The sequence below is a fragment of the Bactrocera oleae genome, chromosome 4, assembly GCF_042242935.1.
Source record: "Bactrocera oleae isolate idBacOlea1 chromosome 4, idBacOlea1, whole genome shotgun sequence".
Lineage (NCBI taxonomy): Eukaryota > Metazoa > Arthropoda > Insecta > Diptera > Tephritidae > Bactrocera > Bactrocera oleae.
Window position 1 is genome coordinate 38,323,394 of NC_091538.1, and position 21,512 is coordinate 38,344,905.

Consider the following 21,512-nt stretch of genomic DNA (forward strand, 5'->3'; position numbering starts at 1 on the left):
AAATCATTTCTATCACACCATGCAACCATATTGTTTAAGACTGTTTGCAACAGACACCTTTCCTCAGTTGAAGTGTATGATTTAAAAAGCTTTACGTCGTCAGCGTATGATAAAATTTTTGAGAATTCAATTACTGAAGAGATATCGTTAATAAACAACAAGAACAGAATCGGGCCAAGATGACTACCTTGCGGAACACCTGAAGAAACATGAATTGTATCTGAAGGTGTATCTCAAATATCACTCGTTGTGTTCTATTATAAAGATAGGAAGATACCCATTGAAGGAATCTTGGCTGAAAGCCAGATCAAGTTTATGTATGAGAATCGAGATATTTACATTATCGAAAGCTTTGCTAAAGTCTGTGTATATAACATCCGTATGCTTATGTTCCCTAAAACCCAATGATACATGGTTTACAAATTCAAGCAGGTTTGTTAGGCAAATCCATGCTGAGATGAGGATATTATCGGAGAAATCGAAAAGGAAATATGGTCAGTGATGATAGCTTCAAGAAGTTTAGGTATAACTGATAGTTTTGCGATACCTCTATAGTTTTCAATGTTGGATCTAAATCCACTTTTATGCAAAGGAATTATAAATGACTGTTTCCATATTGAAGGAAATATACCGTGTTTAAGAGAGGAATTAAATATCCTTGTCAAAGGCAAGTAAATATATTTGGCACTATTTTTTAGGAAGCATGAGAGTATCATGTCTGTCCCGTAACTAAAACATGGTTTTAACTTATTTAATTTAAGTAGGACATCTTCTTCAGATATAATTGGAGCGTTAATTAAAGTATTCGAACACGTATTATTACAGTAGTTTGACTTGAAAAATTCTGCAAACATATTGGATATAATAACATTGTCAGTTGAAATGATAGATTTGTATTTCATTGGAAATTTGAAAATCCTGCGTTTGGAGTTGACGAAATCATAAAACGATTTTGGATTACTTACAACATTCTTTTTTACTTTATTTAAGTAATTATTATAATATTTTTTGTTTAGGTCAAAATATTGTCGACGCAATACAGAATATTTAGAATAGTCGACAAGTGAACCGGTTTTTTTTAAATGTTTAAAGGCTCGAGTTTTTCTGTTTTTCAATTTATGTAACTCTTCCGACGACCACGGACTTCTACTTTTACTTTTATTAACAATTACTATTGGAACATACTTTTCAAATAATTTCGTAATAATGTTATTAAAATGAGAGACACTCAATTCAATATCACCATTATAATTAGGCCATGATATTGTAGAAAGTTCTGTATTTAACTTTTTAAAATTAGCTTTTGCAAAGTTGTACCGAGTACAGAAGCACGAAGTTTAATGATTATTATCCCGTACATTGCCTATGATTTCGACAGATATTTCCAAAGCAGGATGATACGAGTCCTCTGGTAGAACGGTGAATAACGGAACACTTTGAAGAGGTATCAACGTATACTAAATCTAAGCATTTACCAAATTGATTCGGAATCAAATTAATTTGGTTCAGACCCAACTCATATAGTCATCGAAAGCTTTCCACGAAGTGTAACGATTATTGAATCTGAATTATTTGCCATCGAAGTAGCACTATTTATTAAAGAAGCATGCTGCATGTATACAGATAAGTCCGAATGGGGTGGCATATAAGACAGGGTTAAATAAATAAAGCAACTATTAACGTAGACTCTAATACATTTAAATTCAAATGAGTCGGTTCCTGGAACAAGAACATCTTCAGATGGGATAGAGGAATGTACGGCAAATAGAACACCTCCACCGATTCTGTTCAGTCGATCACATCTAAATATTTGAAATTCGCTATTTAAAATCTCATTATCAACAAGTAAGGAAGGGCTAAGTTCGGATGTAACCGAACATTTTATACTCTCGCAAAGTCAAATGGTATACTCGTTTGAGATTTCTTTGTGGATTGACTGATATTTTCGGTAGAAGGTCAACTATAGGCACTGGGGTCCACATATTTAGTACTTAGGGGCTTGAACAGTTTTGGTTCGATTTAGACAATTTTTGGTCACAAGGTGGCATACTTTAAACGTATTATTCACGCAAAGTTTTACCCCGATATAATCATTGTTGCTTGATATGCATAGTGGAAAGTGAAAGAATCAGATGGAATTGAAAATGGTGTTTCATGGGAAGTAGGCGTGGTTGTAGTCTGATTTCGCCCATTTTCGCACTATGACATAGAAACATGAAAAGAACGTTACGCACCGAATTTGGTTGAAATCGGTTAAGCAGATCTCAAGATATGGGTTTTCACCTAAAAGTAGGCTGTGCCACGCCCACTGTCTAATTTTGAACGCGGTTCCTATAAAGTCATCTTATACCATCTTAGAGATAAAATTTAATGTCTCTGGCGTGTTTAGTGCTTGATTTATCGCGCTTTTAGTAGTTTTTAACAGTACCGTTATATGGGGAGTGGGCGGAGTTGCCACCCGATTTCAACTATTTTCACACCGTCAATAGAAGTGCTAAAAACATTTGCTTCCAGTGAATTTTGTTATTATAGCATTAGCGGTTTAGGAGATATGCACATTAAACCTATTAGAGGCGGGACCACGCCCACTTTTTAAAAAAAGTTTTAACTGCAGATGCCCCTCCCTAATGTGATCCTGTGTACCAAATAACAGTCTTGTATCTTATTGCGGAGCTTAGTTATGGCAAGTTATTTGTTTTTGATAACATTTTGATGATAAATGCTTAGCGAATTTTTACCAATCAGTTTTTTATATCGGTGGTTGCTTTTGGTAATTTAGCAATGTTTTCCTCAGTTTGACTTCTAAGTTTAGGCTTAAATTCGTGTACAAAAGTCCCAGGTGGCCAGAATGAACTATCTAAAATCTTTTTGAACGTCTATTTTAAACGATGATATACTTCTACCATAATTAAAGTTAAATTTACGGATATTGATATCATCAATTTTTAAACGTGACGAAATCTAAGACGTAATGTCCTCCACCAAGGTATCTTTGGCAAGTCTAGAAAGAAATATAGATTTTTTAGGTGGAAAATACCAAATTTTTAATAGAGGTTACTAAGTTATTAGGGGGAGCCTCTGGAATTGTGAGACACTTGTTACTATTAGATAGAGCTTTTGGGGAATTGAGCTCTTTTGACGGCTTATCACCTTGAGGGCAAGGAGAAGAGAGATTTATTAGGTCATTGGGCGGAGATGTTCTTTTCTGTACAGAAGAACTAAGTGTTACTTCATCGGAAGGACGTTTACTCTTAGGAGCAGGTTTGGAGGATTCATGAGAATCATTCAGGCACTTAAAAGATTTGAACAATTTTTCGTAGTGCCTAAATTTTTCAGTGAGAATTACAAGATCTCGACCGATTTCGTTAAAGCCATTGCGTGTCTCCCTATAAACTTTAAATAGATCGATTCTAAAATTTAAACAGGACCAACGCAATCCCTTACAGTCGAGAATATAATCTAAGATTCTACCTGTCAGTCTAGCACATTTAATATGGGCAAGCCCATCACAAAGCCAGCATGAAACATAGCGATCTGACTCGCCTTTAATGTTACAATTGGGGAAGTTCCAAGACATAATAAACAACAAGAATGAAGATCAAATAAAAGAGTAAGTAAAACATAATTTAATGGATGTAGAATAAATTAGTGTGTTAATAAAATATTAATAATAATAAATTCAATTAAGAACAAACGCAAAAATAATAGCAAGTTTTTTTTATCAAAGTTCAAAACCAAGACAGTTTGAAAAAGCAATATAGCGAGCAGGTTTAGATGCACTGGTTACATCTATTATATGCATGCAACACTAGACGAACAAAATCTGTAATAAGCCAAGAATATAATGTAACAGTAAAAACTTTGTTAGCCGGGAAACTGGCATATGGTGTATTTCTGCTTCCGAATTTTATGCGGAGATATAAAGGGTATTTTTTTTTCGAGGTATAGAACTTAAGTTGGCATTACTGTTCAAGATGGCGACCGTTTTAACAGCTGTCAAGTGATTTATTCTCAGTTTGGCAGGGATAATGGGATGCCCAACTCTTTCCAGTGTGAGAGCGCCTCAAAATTAGCGTTTTTTATAACATTTTCCATTGTAGCCAGATGGTACAAAATAATAATTTTTGAGAATTTAAATTAAAATACCCATCATTTATTAAGATTAAATATTATTATACATGTATCCGTTAAACATATGCAGAAACTTTTTATACTCTTTTTTTTGTGATTTTGTGATTTATTAAACAATTGATCTTTGAACTTTCAATACGTAATCAAATGAATAAATGTATTAGCTCTCAATTAATAAATGTTTTTAAAAATTTTCAATTGAAAATCAATACCACTTAGCATGACATCACAAAAGATATCATCACATACATTTCAATTTCGCGTTTTCTTTCATTTTCATTGTTTTCTAATTTTTGTTAGTGATCTTCAACAGCAGCACAAATCTCTCCGTTTACATATTTTTCTGTAGGATTTTAATCTGGCCGTCCCTCTTTTTCCAATTGCTAAACGTCAGACCTACTGAACTTTGACAGTTGCTTGAGTTCAGTAGGTTTTGACGTTTATCAATTGCGCTCTCATTTCCAGTGAGAGACGAGTTGGGCATCTCCTTATCTCTGCAGTTTGGTCAAGGATGAAATGATGCGAGACTCTTTGAATCGAGAGACAGCTGTCAAAACCCACATTTTTTATAACATTTTCCAATCATGCCACTGTCGAAAGGAAACAGATTGGGTATTATAAAAAAAGCTTTTGGGTATTTTGCATATCGATATTATTTTTAGGTGCTCCGTCCCTATATACGTGTATTTATATTATAAAATTTTTAAAAACTCATATAACATAAAAAAATAGCATATAAATAAAAAAAATTATAACAAAGAAACAATACAAGTCATAATAAAAGATCATGGTTTTATGATGAACGTTTTAAATTAAATTAACAAATAAAATTTAGTTGCATTCCTTGAAATTTCGTTTCGCACTGCTTTTGTTAGCTATTTTTAGCGGGTTTATTTCTGGCATCCCGCCTTTTTTGACATCAGCTGTTCGAAATTCCCTGATTTTAATAATCAGGGAAAGAGAATAACAGAAAAATCAGCGAAAATGAGAGAGTCTCGCATCATGTCATCCTTGGTTTGGTATGGCAATTCATCATGAATGGACTCACGCCTGAACAACGCTTGCAAATAGTGCAATTTTATTTCGAAAATAATGGTTCTGTGCGGAATACGTATCGCGCACTACGTTCATTTTATCGTCCACAATTTTTTTTAACCATGAAGCGCACTTCTGATTGAATGGCTAAGTCAACAAACAAAACTGCCGCATTTGGAGTGAAGGTAATCCTCAAGTGTATGTCGATACACCGTTACATCCAGAAAAACTGACTGTTTGGTGCGCTTTATGGGCTGGTGGAATCATTGGTCCGTACTTCTTAGAAAATGATGATGGCCAGAACGTTACAGTCAATGGTGATCGGTACAGAGCCATGATTACTAACTTTTTCATTCCTGAATTGAACAACCATGATGTCCAGGAGCTGTGGTTCCAAGAAGACGGCGCAACATGTCACACAGCTCGTGCCATAATCGATTTATTGAAAGACACGTTTGGTGACCGCCTAATTTCACGTTTTGGACCTGTAAATTGGCCTCCAAGATCTTGTGATTTAGTACCGCTAGACTACTTTCTGTGGGGTTATGTAAAGTCATTGGTCTATGCGCATAAGCCACAAGCTTAACCATTTGAAAGACAACATTCGCCGTGTTATTGCCGATATACGGCCACAAATGTTGGAAAAAGTCATCGAAAATTGGATGTCCAGATTGGACTACATCCGAGCCAGCCGTGGCGGTCATATGCCAGAAATCATATTTAAAATGTAATGTCACAAGATTATCTTTCGGATACATATAATTTATGTCAATCTAATAATCCATCGTAGTTTTATTGCAATTTAAAGTTCTATACCTCTAAAAAAAACACCCGTTAGTATGATTTGTGTTTGTTTCGCATTACGACTTTAAATACGATTTGTATTGCTTGAGCGTGTGTGTGTGCAACTCACTTCAAGTCGGTGATTAATGATGCAATGTGTGATTTATGACAATCGAGTAAATATGAACACAAACATTGATGTTTGAATATGTGTAAGTATATAGATTTCTCGCAATGCGTAACGGCACATGCACAAAACTTCACACCATGTTTTTCAAAACTGACCGAACAGTAGCTCGATAAAACGTTCGGAAATAATGATACGCCCGTCATACATACTGAACTATGTAAAGAATAACAGACCAACCAAGGAAAACTAAATAATTAATTATCACAAAACTTTCAGTCAGCGTGAAGACATATTTTATTAGGCAGTATGCTTTTATTATTGTTTACAACAACCAATTTATTTCAACATTTTAAATTTGAAATAAGTGGAAAAAGTAACAATTAAGAAAGGGCTAAGTAAGAGTATAACCGAATATTTTATAACCTTGAAACTTACAAGGATTAAAATCGGGGAAATGACTTCAGGTGTTGGCAAAACTTTACATGAAAAAATTTTGCGAAAAATTTCAACATTCATTGCTCGACAAAATCGTGAATGGATAACAATTAAATTTGTTTTCTTATTAACTTATTTTAAAAGTCATAGACTCCTTTGGTTTTATTACTATATTATACTTCCCGTCAGCAATTATTATATATTATATAATATTAAAATCATCCGCAAATGAAATATATGTGATTTAAACTTAACCGAAGAGTCTAAATTTAATATATTGAGTTAATGTGAAAACGTCAACCAAAAGCTAGGAAAAGGCGGGATTATTATCTGATTTCAGTCTGGTTACTCTTATGATCTTACTTCAATTTCATTACAGATTATTTATAAAAATTGTTTAGTCGAGAATGCTCAAAGCGTTCAGGACATGCTAAAATTTTTATTGATCGATGGGCGAAGCCTTGCTGTAATAGCATACAGTCCTACTTTTTTATGGAATCTATATTTTGTAGCGATCTAGTTGTGTGATTCACTTTTACCATCTATTCTTATCAAAGCCAAAAGCTTATCTACAATACTTATTAACTTATTCTTGACTTTCGACAGGGTTGTGGTGCAAAATTACATTGGCGCGTTTATTATTCTGGCTTATATATGTGTGCTAAATGTATTTTTTTTAAATAATTATAGGATGATAGAAATTCAATTGTAAGGAATTTAGGGTCAAACGAGGAATAATCCTTGTTATGAAGCAAAAATAAGGTCCTTTTAGGTCATTAAGTTGGATAAACCGAAAACAATCGAAGTTGTAACCAAGCCTGAGTCTTGTTAAATATTTGATGGATATACCTCTTCTTTCTTTTTTCTAATATAAACACTGTGGGAAATTATAACAAAGGGGCCTTTCTGAATAATTTTTCAAGATAGTCATTCTAAAGTAAACTAGTCTGGTCTTATTCTGATTGCTTATTTGTCTGCATTAAAATATTTTAAGATCGAAAATCTTTGTAGTTACGTCACACATCAATTTGAAAGTCCAAGCACGAAAAAATGCTATTAAACTTTGATCTAAAATTTATGACATAAGGTTAAAAATACTTTTTTTTTGCATTTTTATTTTTAGTTGCTCACAAAATACACTGCACAGAGAACCAGATGCAAGTGGAAATACAAATACCTGAAGCAAACAAAGAGGATTCAGGCAAGCACCCGCAAATATACTTGGAAGGCCTGAAAGATTACCCAAACGAACGTTGTCAGCCCCAAATTAGTGAGTTGCAGGCTGTGTTTCGGCTTTCCCTTACTGACTTTTACGAATGCGGAGTCACACGGATGGTTAATCAGTTGACGGTAATAAAAATTCATATTATATATGAAGTTAAAGGTAAGGGTAGGCGAAGTACGAGCGCAGCTGACTGTCCCAAGCGCTTCGAATTCATGGGTTTGTACATATGTATTTCGCTATTTGGTTAGTCGAAATCCTCATTACTAAAGTGGTCAATCTTGATTAACTATTTTAATTGATAAGTTCAAACAACTTCCGAAATCCTGTGGACTTTCGGCCAACATAAAATTAGAACATATGTATGTAAATAAGTGACAACCAGTTTTTCTCATTTTGCTTTGATTGGCTGACCTTTCTAGAAAAATTAGTTCTATCTTGTTACATAGAGAAAAATTCGGCTGGCATTAATATATTAATATTATAATTATTATGTTATGTTATTTATAATGCATGGACTTATTTAAATGACATCTAATATATTTCATAGGGCAAAAAAGTATACTATCACAAGATACTGATAGAATCCGCAGAGGGCAAAGAAGTAGTAAGTGTGAAATGCATCACAACAGAGCCATTTTACAATGTGCTTATGCTGAATGCTACCAAACATCATGGAGTTATGAGACGCGACGTTCTACCGGCTGGGTTCCAAGAGCCAGAGTAAGTTTTAAACTTGTACGAATGGTGCATATGTAACTTAATTTCGTTTCTATTTCTATTTCTGTCAACCAAAAGGGACTTGGAGATTACAACATCTCTTACCGAGCGCGCACCCGAACCGCGACTATCGATAGGTGTTAATCAGAATGGCAAAAAGGTTTCTGGCGATCTAACCGTTACACCTGGCACCCCATTGACGATGGAAATAAATTTGGACCGCGATTCAGCGCAGGTTTATGGCTTGGGTGTGAATTATCTAGAGGTGACCGATACTCGCCAACTCTCTGAAACAATTGTATTTAAAGGGTAATATATTTTTTACGGCTATATTTAAGTCCTGAATTGAATTAATAAGGAAATATAAATTAAACTTGCAGTTGCACGGTGGATCCATATCTATTCGAAAACTTTAATACCATCAACGGTGACACCTTGTCAGCCAAATTCAAAGCGTTTAAGTTCCCTGACTCATCATACGTTCAGTTCCGTGCCACAGTCAATGTATGCCTTGACAAATGTCTTGGAACTCAGTGCTCGAACGGACAAATCGGTTATGGACGCAGAAGGCGCGATACAACTGAGGTTTTAGCTCAAGGCTTGATGGATATAAACAAGGTCTATGAAATATCACTGGCTATGTTCATAAAAATCAACGACATTGAAGGTGTCAATCATAGTGAGTGCATAGCAGTTAGATAGAAGCGCGTAATCTTCGACTAATCAATGCTTTCTGTTTTCAGATGAAGTACTGCAATTAGAGGAGAAGCTGAGGGAATTAAAATTGGCCAATCAGCGATTAGCGCGTAATAGCCGCGTTAACTTCGGTGAGTCGCTAAAGGGCTTCGATCAACCCCTAATGTCCGTGCCTGCCTTTGTGGTCGATGAGAGGGAACTTAGTCAAGCCCAACGCAGCGTCAGTAATGCTGCTTCGTGCAGATCATTGGTATGGGCACCTCTGGTCTTTGGAATTTGGGTACTTGTTTCTAAATGTATGTAAAAAACGATTACGCCACCCAACCCAAACACAATTACTTGTTTATTAAAAACTCGATAAGCTTTGAAAACTCTATCCATAATAAAATATATAAGTAGTACATACATATGTATGTGCTTAATATAAATAGAAAAGAAAGTCGGGCGGAAACAAAGTGGGATATCTGATGTAAATATGCAACAGGAATAAAAAAAGAAATCAGGTACATCAGAACAGAGGGGTGTACATACATATGTATGTACGCAGGTGTGTCTAATATCATATGGCGTACATACATACTCATGTATGCAGTCGTGTGTAATTATTACAGTTAGAAATAACATATAAACTGCCATCATTAACAGTTATTTACCACGAATATTCCGAAAGAATATTATAAAAGCAATAAATTATAATAAAAAGATACTAAATGTAATCAAATAGTTTCTGGCAGCTGAAAACTACAACTTATTTCAAACATACATACATATAAGTATATGTATATCGGTTAAAATTTTGGAATTCTAATTCTAAGGTCCAAGTAAAATTTAGTCGCACTTCTTTTAAAAATCATGCTCTTATCGATAAAGAAGTGGCAGCAGTTTTGTACTGCTCAAATATTATCTTCTAACGAGTAAGTCACTACTAGTCTACTAAGATAAAAGTTGTATGTAAGTTAATTGAATATTAATATGTAATAATAAAGAAATATAATATAAATACTAACTAGCAGTTAGTCAGCATTTATTATCTGTGCATCCTGATTTTTTCATTATAAATCGTTTTTCACTTTAAGTCTATGATACAAGTATAGTATGTATAGATGTATATTAGATTGTCGGCATTCATCCCGAATTTTCACATTACAAACGCAAATTACTTTATTTACTACAAACTACCTCATTTATTTAAGTGCTTCTAAGGAGAAAATATGTATGTAAATATGTTTCAATTAGTTGGCAGTGTTTGAAATTGCATTGGCTGGCATTAGCTGTTCGGATCTATTTCAGAACGCCATTCAAAAAACATTAAAAATAAATCTTTGTTTTTCCAATTTGGGGTTTTTCCTGCCAACTACTAGATAGCATTTTATTATTGACTAAATTGTGTTTGAATTCAAAAGGAATTAGGAGTACCCTTATGTTGATCTCGCTATTATTATACCAAGACGCAGTCATCCACTGATACTCAAAGCGAACGGTTGTGATTTCCCAACCCTTCCTCCAACAACAAAATACAATCCGAAATATTTAGTGCAAAGTGCAACGAATCATCAAAAGCTCCATATTTGTGTTTTGCAGTGCACAAACCATTAAAAAACATAAGCAGTGAAATAATTAATATATCTGAATGTAGAGGCAGAAAACTATTATTACTGGTAAAAAACCCCAACATATTTTAAAAATTCATGACAACAAAATAATTACATTGCATATGGGATGTAGAAATAAAACTCCACCATAACCTTAACTATACAAAGGGAACAATTTGCGCACCATGTCATAATGAAATACCAAATGATGCAATCATTGAACCTTTAAAAGAACAGGGTGTAGTATCAATTTTCAAATTCCCTAAATACGTAAACCAAAAGCCAGTACCTAGTGAAGTTGTTCTCCTTACCTTTGATAAATATCAGCTACCTGAAAAAATTGAAGTGTTTGGTACACAAATAAGGTAAGGCTATACGATCCTAACCCCATGAGGTGCAAAGGCTGCCAACTTTTGGGTCATACAACAAAACGATGTAATAAAGCCCCTATTTGCGACATGTGCGCCCTCTCCCTTCACCAACACACTCCTTGCACTCGTTCCTTTTGCATTAACTATTCTGGTAATATTCTGACAAAACATGTACCAAATTTATACAAAGTGGTATTAATTGCAAAACGATCACCGTTCTTGAGACCCAGCATACATTATTGAATAATAGACATTGAATAGCGACCGTAACTGAGAGTGTTCACCAAGACTGTGGAGCAGCTCGGACTGACCTATGGAAAGCTTCGCTCTATGGGCTCTTGAAAGAAGATGCGACGTTTTCGAGCTAAATTTTGTTCAGCGAAAAATTGCCACATTTCGGACGAACAGCAACCTGAAAAGATTCACGAGCTGCCATTTCATCCAGAAATAAACAACGGTTTTGTGTGATTTGAGGGCCGGTCATCGGTCCACATTTGTTCAAAAATGATGCCGGTGAGAACGTAACAGTTAATGGCGACCGTTAATGCGCCATGATAACCGACTATTTGATGCCTGAAATTGGAGCTCGGGATCTCGTTGACATTTGGTTTCAACAAGACGGGGCCAATGTGAATGAAATGAATAAATTTATTGAGAGAACACTTCGCTGAGCAGATAATTTCACGATTTGGACAGAGCGAGATAATCTTCAAAAATATGTTAATGTGTATTTTACAATGGAATATAAATGACCTACTCAATAACTACCCTGATTAAAATATCCTTATTAATGAATTTCGTCCAGAAATTATATCACTCCAAGGGACCTATATCCCTTTCAATAAAAAGGCTTATCCTCCTGAAAATATCACAGTTATTTCCACAATACTACACAAAACGTATATTTAAATCATAAGCAAATTCCTATCGTCAGCAAGAGATATTTTTACTTAGTTATCGAAAAAGAAATTGGATTTAATTTCACAATTGTTAATTGCTACGGAGAGGAAGACTTTAATGCATGGAGTCCACTGTGGGGATCACCGACAATTATCGCAGATATAGTCCTTTCAAATCATCGTTTCGTACTAAACGATGTTAAATCACCTCACTTCTCTACACATAGTACTTTTACACATCCCAACAGTATCCTTGCCGCATTCACAATAGCACCCAAACTCCCATCTCATACAATCGATGACCTTTCCTATAACCACATCCTTCTCCATCCTTAAAACATACAAAGTTACGTCAAGGTCCAAATTTCTAACCGAAAAGGCAGACTGGGAAAAATTCAGTAATATATCCGCAAGTTTATCCAATACTAGGCGCTCTAGACAAAACGTAAATGCTAAAGCATCTGCTATTGAGGCTATTATTCGCTCTGCAGCTTATTTTACTATTCCGGAAAATAACACCAAAAGGTTTTCAGCAAAACTACCGTATTGGTCTAATCTACTAATTATTCTTACTATATTGAGAATTACAGATCCCTCTTATCCTGTATGTCCAAGACATTAGAGAAAATGATTTCTTCCACACTAATGTGGTATGCGAAAGTAAATGGATTCATAAACCCGTACCAATTCGGTTTTCATAAAGGGTTAGGAGTAATAGACACCAATTAGAATATTTCGCTCCCACTAACTTGGCAACTCGTAAATGTTTCAGTACCACGCCAGGATTTAAAAAAATCCTTCGTTAGAGTTGGAACTCACATGGTACACAGTGAACTTAGACGCTAAGAAATTGGAAACAAATGTTTAACACTGTAAAATCCTTCTTGTACAATCAAAAATTCAACGTATGTGCCAATAAATGGCAAGCACAGATATTCCCTTTCCTTTTTAAATCTCCAAATACCCATACTCATACAATAGTTTAAAAATACTAGGCATAATATTTGAAAAAACTCTTTCTTATAAAGAACATTGTAAATATATTCGATTAAATTTATTTCTAAGACTAAATATTATAAAGTACTTATCATTAAAAATTGTTTGTGTCACCCCAACACTCTCATTAATGTCACAAGAGCCTTATTGTTATCAAAAATTGACTATGGGCTTGCAATATATGGACACTGTGACAAAATCCATATCAAACTCTTAAACACACCATACCATGCGGCAGCTAGGATAACACACTGTTTCTTATCCCGAAATTGCTCCTATGAAGGAATGAGTTAACACTTAATAACGTAAACAGTACCCTCCAATGTTCCCGCAGATACAATAAACCTTCAAACATTATACGTTGTGTCACTATTTCCAAACAACTCAGAATAATTACAAACCCTACCCCCACTAACTCCACCTTCCACAACATTATCGTCATGTTGTACCTTCTGCTCAACGCAAAACGAGACTTAATCCATAACCCGACAAGGACATGACATATGGCCATACTTTTTTTTGCTTAGGTTGGCAGGACTGTTATATGTTTACATGTCAATCTGTCACATAGTTTTTTTTTAAGGCACTATAAACAAGTCAAACCTCGAGTGTGTTTTTCGAATTTTACTATGGAAATTAACGTTGAGCAAAAAGTGATTGTTTGAAATTTTGTTATTCCAATGGAATAAGTGCGACGGACGCAATGAAAATGTTGCAGAAGGCATATGGGGAGTCTTGCCTATCACGTGCACGTATTTTTGATTGGTATAAGTCGTTCAAGGACGGCCGTACATCGCTGGAGAACTTGCCCCATGATCGTCGTCCAGCAACGTCAATAAATGAAGAAAACGTCGAAAAAGTAAAGAAAATTGTGTTGGAAAATCGTCGTGTGACTGAAAGAGAGATAGCTAGTGAGCTCAATATATCAAATGGATCCGCTCATAGCATTATTCACGATGTTTTGGGCATGAAACGTGTGTCTGCTCGACTTATTCCAAAATCCAGCTCATGGCACCGTGTGACTTTTTTCTTTTCCCTAAACTCAAATTGCCGCTTCGTGGAAAGCATTTTCAGTCGATTCAAGTCATAAAAGAGAATTCGAAGAAGGAACTGAAAGCCATACCTAAAGCGGCCTACCAGAAGTGTTAGGAAGATTGGAAAAAAAGGTGGCATATGTGTATCGCCTCTAATGGTGACTATTTTGAAGGGGATAAAATAAGTATTGAAGAATAATTAACCGTTTTTGTTGTTTGAGCCAGTCTCGTTTATATTTGAGCAGAAGGTATTAACGTTACACAACAACATCGCAAGCAATCTACGAGCAACATTGAATATGTCCAGTTATACAAAGAAACTATACAACCATATAGAGATGATTGTGAGTTTATATTTGCAGACGGATCTAAAAGTGACATCTCCACCACAGTTGCTCTGACAAACAAAATCGGTGTGACCATAGTTGTCTTTGTTTTGCCATCATACTGCTCGCTATATACAGCTGAAACAGTTGCCATATTGGAAGCGGTACTTTTTCCCTCTAACAATGAAAAGAAAACCATTATTTTCAGCGACAGCAAATCCGTCATAGATGCCATTTTTAACCAATCAAACTATTCCTCCTGATTACAAAAATAATACCTTATTTCTAAATACCACAACATAATCAAAACTATGTGGATACCAGGGCACGTAGGAATCCAAGGCAACGAAATGGCCGACAAACGAGCGAAAGAAGCAAACAAAGAACCTCTGCATGTTGATGTGTGTAAAACAAGACATCAGCGACCGGGAGTCACGGAAACCAATTTTATCGGTTTTGTTATCAGAAACTAATTTAACTATTTTAAAAAAATTAATTTATATTATTGCTACGATTTAATTTATCTTTATTTCTATAGAGGAAAACATAAGAATAAAACACAAAATGTCATAATTATTGAGTTTATGCAAAAATCTAGATATTTTAAGAGGATTTACAAAACGTATTTTAACACTCAGATGCGTCTTTGTTCAGTCGATAATGTGATATAAATCTGTAAAGTAAGCATGTATTCAAGCATACAAGTGAATGCAAGCTAAATTCCACAAGCGATTCCACTGGTGCATCAAGTGCATTAATGTGTTCTCCTAATATCTTCCTCTTAATTTTATCGTTACTTTTTTCTTACAATAAAATAAAAGCTCAAATAGCGAAACTCATTGTAAATTTATTCAGTATTTAAAATTTTCCAAACGCCTCCAAATTTATTCATTTGCACCAGAGATCTGCATTGGTGCACCGCAACTACAAGTATGCCGCACACACACACAATGTGTTTTGTAAACTTGTGTGTCAAAGCTCCGCATCAAAAAATATTTTTTTTTGCTTAGCCTGATAGTCAAATTGTTGAAAAAAATTAAAATAAGAAAATTTTTGGAATCATTTTTTTTTTTAACATCTCACTTTTAAAGTAAAGTTTCGAGTACAGTTCCTTTCTGCACTTTCCATCTTGTATGTGAATAGCCGGTGGATACAAAAAAAAAAATCCCACTGTTTAGCACGAATTTTTTAAGGAAATCATGAGCTTGTGTTGTAAGTTTGATTTTTTAAAGTATTTTATCACTTTTTTGCAACCAACTTATACGTCAGCCAGTTCATCGGTATCGTCTTATTTTTACGCGTAGATTACAAATCCGTGAGCGGAAAGTGAATTTTTTCAATATTTCTATTTTTTTTTTTAATTTTTCAAAAATCACATATTGTTCAAGTTTTTTGGTGTATCTCTCCTCTTCTTCATAAACGTTTCTGAAAATTTATATTAATATATTAATGTTAGTGCACTTTTATTGTGATATCAATAATTACACATACTCTGCATCGTGATGAAGATTATCATCGAGGTTGAGAGCAGCGAAAAGGAGGACGTGATTGAATTATGAACACCCCGGTTTTGGACCGACCAGGTTTATTTTTTTGAAAGGCGGCCGAAAGCCGCCAGTGCAGAAAGGAGTTTAACGCGATTGAATTATGAACACCATGAAAGGAGTTCGACGATTTCCGATATTCGTCCATACCATCCGATCGCGGCGCAAAAGAAATTGTGACTGTTACATTTCTTCAGTATATTTTTTTCATAAGAAAATGTTTAACACGCTGAACTGGAAATTACAGCTAAGTGATCTGAATTCTATAGAATTTTGCCGCTACAACAACTAAGTGACTTGAATATGTGATATGTGCAAAGTGTGTTAAATAAATTTTGAAAAATATGCATAACTTACGGAAAAAATTCACTTTCCACTCACGAATTTGTAATCTACGCGTAAAAATAAGACGATTTAAAAAAAAAAATGTAATTTCAGGCCTCCTTAGTTGGGGGACCTAAACTATACATTTACCGCTTTGTCAAGTATGTACATTAGCAAGCAAATGGTTGCTACGAGTTGTGCTGGGTTACTTTCTAAGGCGTTAATTATATTTGTATCCCTGTCAGTTACATATTTAATGTTCTCCATACTTTTGATGTCGAACTCGTTCAAAAACGGACTTCAATTTCGTACGAACGTTTGCTGCAGTTGATCGTTGAAAGTCCATTGGTTTAAGACCTAAGATTAGGCTCTTCATCTAATATTCATTTGGCAAAACTTTAGTTTAGCATCCCACGATTTCAGGGTTAAGAGGGGTATGGTTGGATAGAGGAGATTCTCCTGATCACGAATATATATAATTATTGCCGCCGGAAACTTATAGTTTTCGAGATATTTGGATCCCCTCTTAATCCTGAAATCGTGGGATGTTAAACTAAAGCCATTCATTTTCATAGTGACCCCAAAGAAAGTACGTTTGACATAATTGTCGGTCCACAAATCTATAGTATGGTAAGTGACGCTTCCCCTCGACTCATAACTTCTTTCAACTCAGTGCTGAGAGTTGCCTTTTTATCTTCAGCCTCTTTTTGGCACTTTTGAGCAATACTTGTGAGATCTGGGAGTAGGTCATCGATGTCCACAACCTCCCATAGGTAGCTTCAATTTTTATAAAAAAGTAGAGTAGACACAGTTTTTTTTGCAATTGGATGCTTGTATGCTTGACAGCACTTATGCCTGCTCAAATTAGAGGTTTGATTGCCAATATATTTTAATTTAACGTATATTATATATGTTCTCTGATTATGGTCTTGCATAATTACATTCTTCTATGTGACATTTGCCTTGGCTTGCGTATTCTGTTCCGCGTTAAGAAGAAGAGAGCTAGACAAAGCACCAAAACGGAATGCCGCGCATAAAAGACAGAGATTAAATTTTTGAGCGTGTGTCTCTTTATACCGCATGTTGTATTATCTGCCCACTCACACTCAATAGGGTTTAAGTCGGGCGTGTTTCTAGGCCATTCAAAGAGTTGTATCCCTAGATCGTTTAATGTATTGGCCAACTAAAAATAAAATTTCGAGCTGAATAGGATCAAACACACCAATATTGTATAAATGTTTTATAAAAGATTTGTTTCCAATCAATTATCTTGGAACCTCTCACCATCTGAACGGCGCATGTGAAGCAAATTTTGTGATCTTAGCAAATTAAGTTTGCTTTTTGTCAGCCCACATAATCTGTTGCCAATCATTTTTATTCCAATTTTGTTGTTTTTAGCCCAAGAAGGAGTTCCAGCATTCATTTGTTGTGTTAATAGTGGCTTTTTGACAGGTCGTCTTCCATTTAAACCCACATCTCTAAGCCGTTGGCACGTTGAAGTACCACGCCAGGATTTAAAAAAATCCTTCGTTAGAGTTGGAACTCACATGGTACACAGTGAACTTAGACGCTAAGAAATTGGAAACAAATGTTTAACACTGTAAAATCCTTCTTGTACAATCAAAAATTCAACGTATGTGCCAATAAATGGCAAGCACAGATATTCCCTTTCCTTTTTAAATCTCCAAATACCCATACTCATACAATAGTTTAAAAATACTAGGCATAATATTTGAAAAAACTCTTTCTTATAAAGAACATTGTAAATATATTCGATTAAATTTATTTCTAAGACTAAATATTATAAAGTACTTATCATTAAAAATTGTTTGTGTCACCCCAACACTCTCATTAATGTCACAAGAGCCTTATTGTTATCAAAAATTGACTATGGGCTTGCAATATATGGACACTGTGACAAAATCCATATCAAACTCTTAAACACACCATACCATGCGGCAGCTAGGATAACACACTGTTTCTTATCCCGAAATTGCTCCTATGAAGGAATGAGTTAACACTTAATAACGTAAACAGTACCCTCCAATGTTCCCGCAGATACAATAAACCTTCAAACATTATACGTTGTGTCACTATTTCCAAACAACTCAGAATAATTACAAACCCTACCCCCACTAACTCCACCTTCCACAACATTATCGTCATGTTGTACCTTCTGCTCAACGCAAAACGAGACTTAATCCATAACCCGACAAGGACATGACATATGGCCATACTTTTTTTTGCTTAGGTTGGCAGGACTGTTATATGTTTACATGTCAATCTGTCACATAGTTTTTTTTTAAGGCACTATAAACAAGTCAAACCTCGAGTGTGTTTTTCGAATTTTACTATGGAAATTAACGTTGAGCAAAGAGTGATTGTTTGAAATTTTGTTATTCCAATGGAATAAGTGCGACGGACGCAATGAAAATGTTGCAGAAGGCATATGGGGAGTCTTGCCTATCACGTGCACGTATTTTTGATTGGTATAAGTCGTTCAAGGACGGCCGTACATCGCTGGAGAACTTGCCCCATGATCGTCGTCCAGCAACGTCAATAAATGAAGAAAACGTCGAAAAAGTAAAGAAAATTGTGTTGGAAAATCGTCGTGTGACTGAAAGAGAGATAGCTAGTGAGCTCAATATATCAAATGGATCCGCTCATAGCATTATTCACGATGTTTTGGGCATGAAACGTGTGTCTGCTCGACTTATTCCAAAATCCAGCTCATGGCACCGTGTGACTTTTTTCTTTTCCCTAAACTCAAATTGCCGCTTCGTGGAAAGCATTTTCAGTCGATTCAAGTCATAAAAGAGAATTCGAAGAAGGAACTGAAAGCCATACCTAAAGCGGCCTACCAGAAGTGTTAGGAAGATTGGAAAAAAAGGTGGCATATGTGTATCGCCTCTAATGGTGACTATTTTGAAGGGGATAAAATAAGTATTGAAGAATAATTAACCGTTTTTGTTGTTTGAGCCAGTCTCGTTTATATTTGAGCAGAAGGTATTAACGTTACACAACAACATCGCAAGCAATCTACGAGCAACATTGAATATGTCCAGTTATACAAAGAAACTATACAACCATATAGAGATGATTGTGAGTTTATATTTGCAGACAGATCTAAAAGTGACATCTCCACCACAGTTGCTCTGACAAACAAAATCGGTGTGACCATAGTTGTCTTTGTTTTGCCATCATACTGCTCGCTATATACAGCTGAAACAGTTGCCATATTGGAAGCGGTACTTTTTCCCTCTAACAATGAAAAGAAAACCATTATTTTCAGCGACAGCAAATCCGTCATAGATGCCATTTTTAACCAATCAAACTATTCCTCCTGATTACAAAAATAATACCTTATTTCTAAATACCACAACATAATCAAAACTATGTGGATACCAGGGCACGTAGGAATCCAAGGCAACGAAATGGCCGACAAACGAGCGAAAGAAGCAAACAAAGAACCTCTGCATGTTGATGTGTGTAAAACAAGACATCAGCGACCGGGAGTCACGGAAACCAATTTTATCGGTTTTGTTATCAGAAACTAATTTAACTATTTTAAAAAAATTAATTTATATTATTGCTACGATTTAATTTATCTTTATTTCTATAGAGGAAAACATAAGAATAAAACACAAAATGTCATAATTATTGAGTTTATGCAAAAATCTAGATATTTTAAGAGGATTTACAAAACGTATTTTAACACTCAGATGCGTCTTTGTTCAGTCGATAATGTGATATAAATCTGTAAAGTAAGCATGTATTCAAGCATACAAGTGAATGCAAGCTAAATTCCACAAGCGATTCCACTGGTGCATCAAGTGCATTAATGTGTTCTCCTAATATCTTCCTCTTAATTTTATCGTTACTTTTTTCTTACAATAAAATAAAAGCTCAAATAGCGAAACTCATTGTAAATTTATTCAGTATTTAAAATTTTCCAAACGCCTCCAAATTTATTCATTTGCACCAGAGATCTGCATTGGTGCACCGCAACTACAAGTATGCCGCACACACACACAATGTGTTTTGTAAACTTGTGTGTCAAAGCTCCGCATCAAAAAATATTTTTTTTTGCTTAGCCTGATAGTCAAATTGTTGAAAAAAATTAAAATAAGAAAATTTTTGGAATCATTTTTTTTTTTAACATCTCACTTTTAAAGTAAAGTTTCGAGTGCAGTTCCTTTCTGCACTTTCCATCTTGTATGTGAATAGCCGGTGGATACAAAAAAAAAAATCCCACTGTTTAGCACGAATTTTTTAAGGAAATCATGAGCTTGTGTTGTAAGTTTGATTTTTTAAAGTATTTTATCACTTTGTTGCAACCAACTTATACGTCAGCCAGTTCATCGGTATCGTCTTATTTTTACGCGTAGATTACAAATCCGTGAGCGGAAAGTGAATTTTTTCAATATTTCTATTTTTTTTTTTAATTTTTCAAAAATCACATATTGTTCAAGTTTTTTGGTGTATCTCTCCTCTTCTTCATAAACGTTTCTGAAAATTTATATTAATATATTAATGTTAGTGCACTTTTATTGTGATATCAATAATTACACATACTCTGCATCGTGATGAAGATTATCATCGAGGTTGAGAGCAGCGAAAAGGAGGACGTGATTGAATTATGAACACCCCGGTTTTGGACCGACCAGGTTTATTTTTTTGAAAGGCGACCGAAAGCCGCCAGTGCAGAAAGGAGTTTAACGCGATTGAATTATGAACACCATGAAAGGAGTTCGACGATTTCCGATATTCGTCCATACCATCCGATCGCGGCGCAAAAGAAATTGTGACTGTTACATTTCTTCAGTATATTTTTTTCATAAGAAAATGTTTAACACGCTGAACTGGAAATTACAGCTAAGTGATCTGAATTCTATAGAATTTTGCCGCTACAACAACTAAGTGACTTGAATATGTGATATGTGCAAAGTGTGTTAAATAAATTTTGAAAAATATGCATAACTTACGGAAAAAATTCACTTTCCACTCACGAATTTGTAATCTACGCGTAAAAATAAGACGATTTAAAAAAAAAAATGTAATTTCAGGCCTCCTTAGTTGGGGGACCTAAACTATACATTTACCGCTTTGTCAAGTATGTACATTAGCAAGCAATTGGTTGCTACGAGTTGTGCTGGGTTACTTTCTAAGGCGTTAATTATATTTGTATCCCTGTCAGTTACATATTTAATGTTCTCCATACTTTTGATGTCGAACTCGTTCAAAAACGGACTTCAATTTCGTACGAACGTTTGC

General features: G+C 34.9%; 1 protein-coding gene across 6 annotated transcripts in view; it reads left to right on the forward strand.

The window, feature by feature from the left end:
• The window catches only part of qsm (Zona pelucida superfamily protein qsm), a 59,319-nt gene extending 49,140 nt beyond the window's left edge, over positions 1-10,179 (forward strand). For all 6 annotated transcript variants that reach the window (XM_070107795.1, XM_036362244.2, XM_036362242.2 and 3 more), the window contains 5 exons: positions 7,638-7,864; positions 8,287-8,459; positions 8,535-8,765; positions 8,837-9,135; positions 9,200-10,179. In XM_070107795.1, the coding sequence (XP_069963896.1) occupies positions 7,638-7,864; positions 8,287-8,459; positions 8,535-8,765; positions 8,837-9,135; positions 9,200-9,456 (1,187 nt within the window). In that variant the 3' untranslated portion in view covers positions 9,457-10,179. The remainder of the gene's footprint in view (positions 1-7,637; positions 7,865-8,286; positions 8,460-8,534; positions 8,766-8,836; positions 9,136-9,199) is intronic.
• Positions 10,180-21,512: the final 11,333 nt, after the last annotated feature.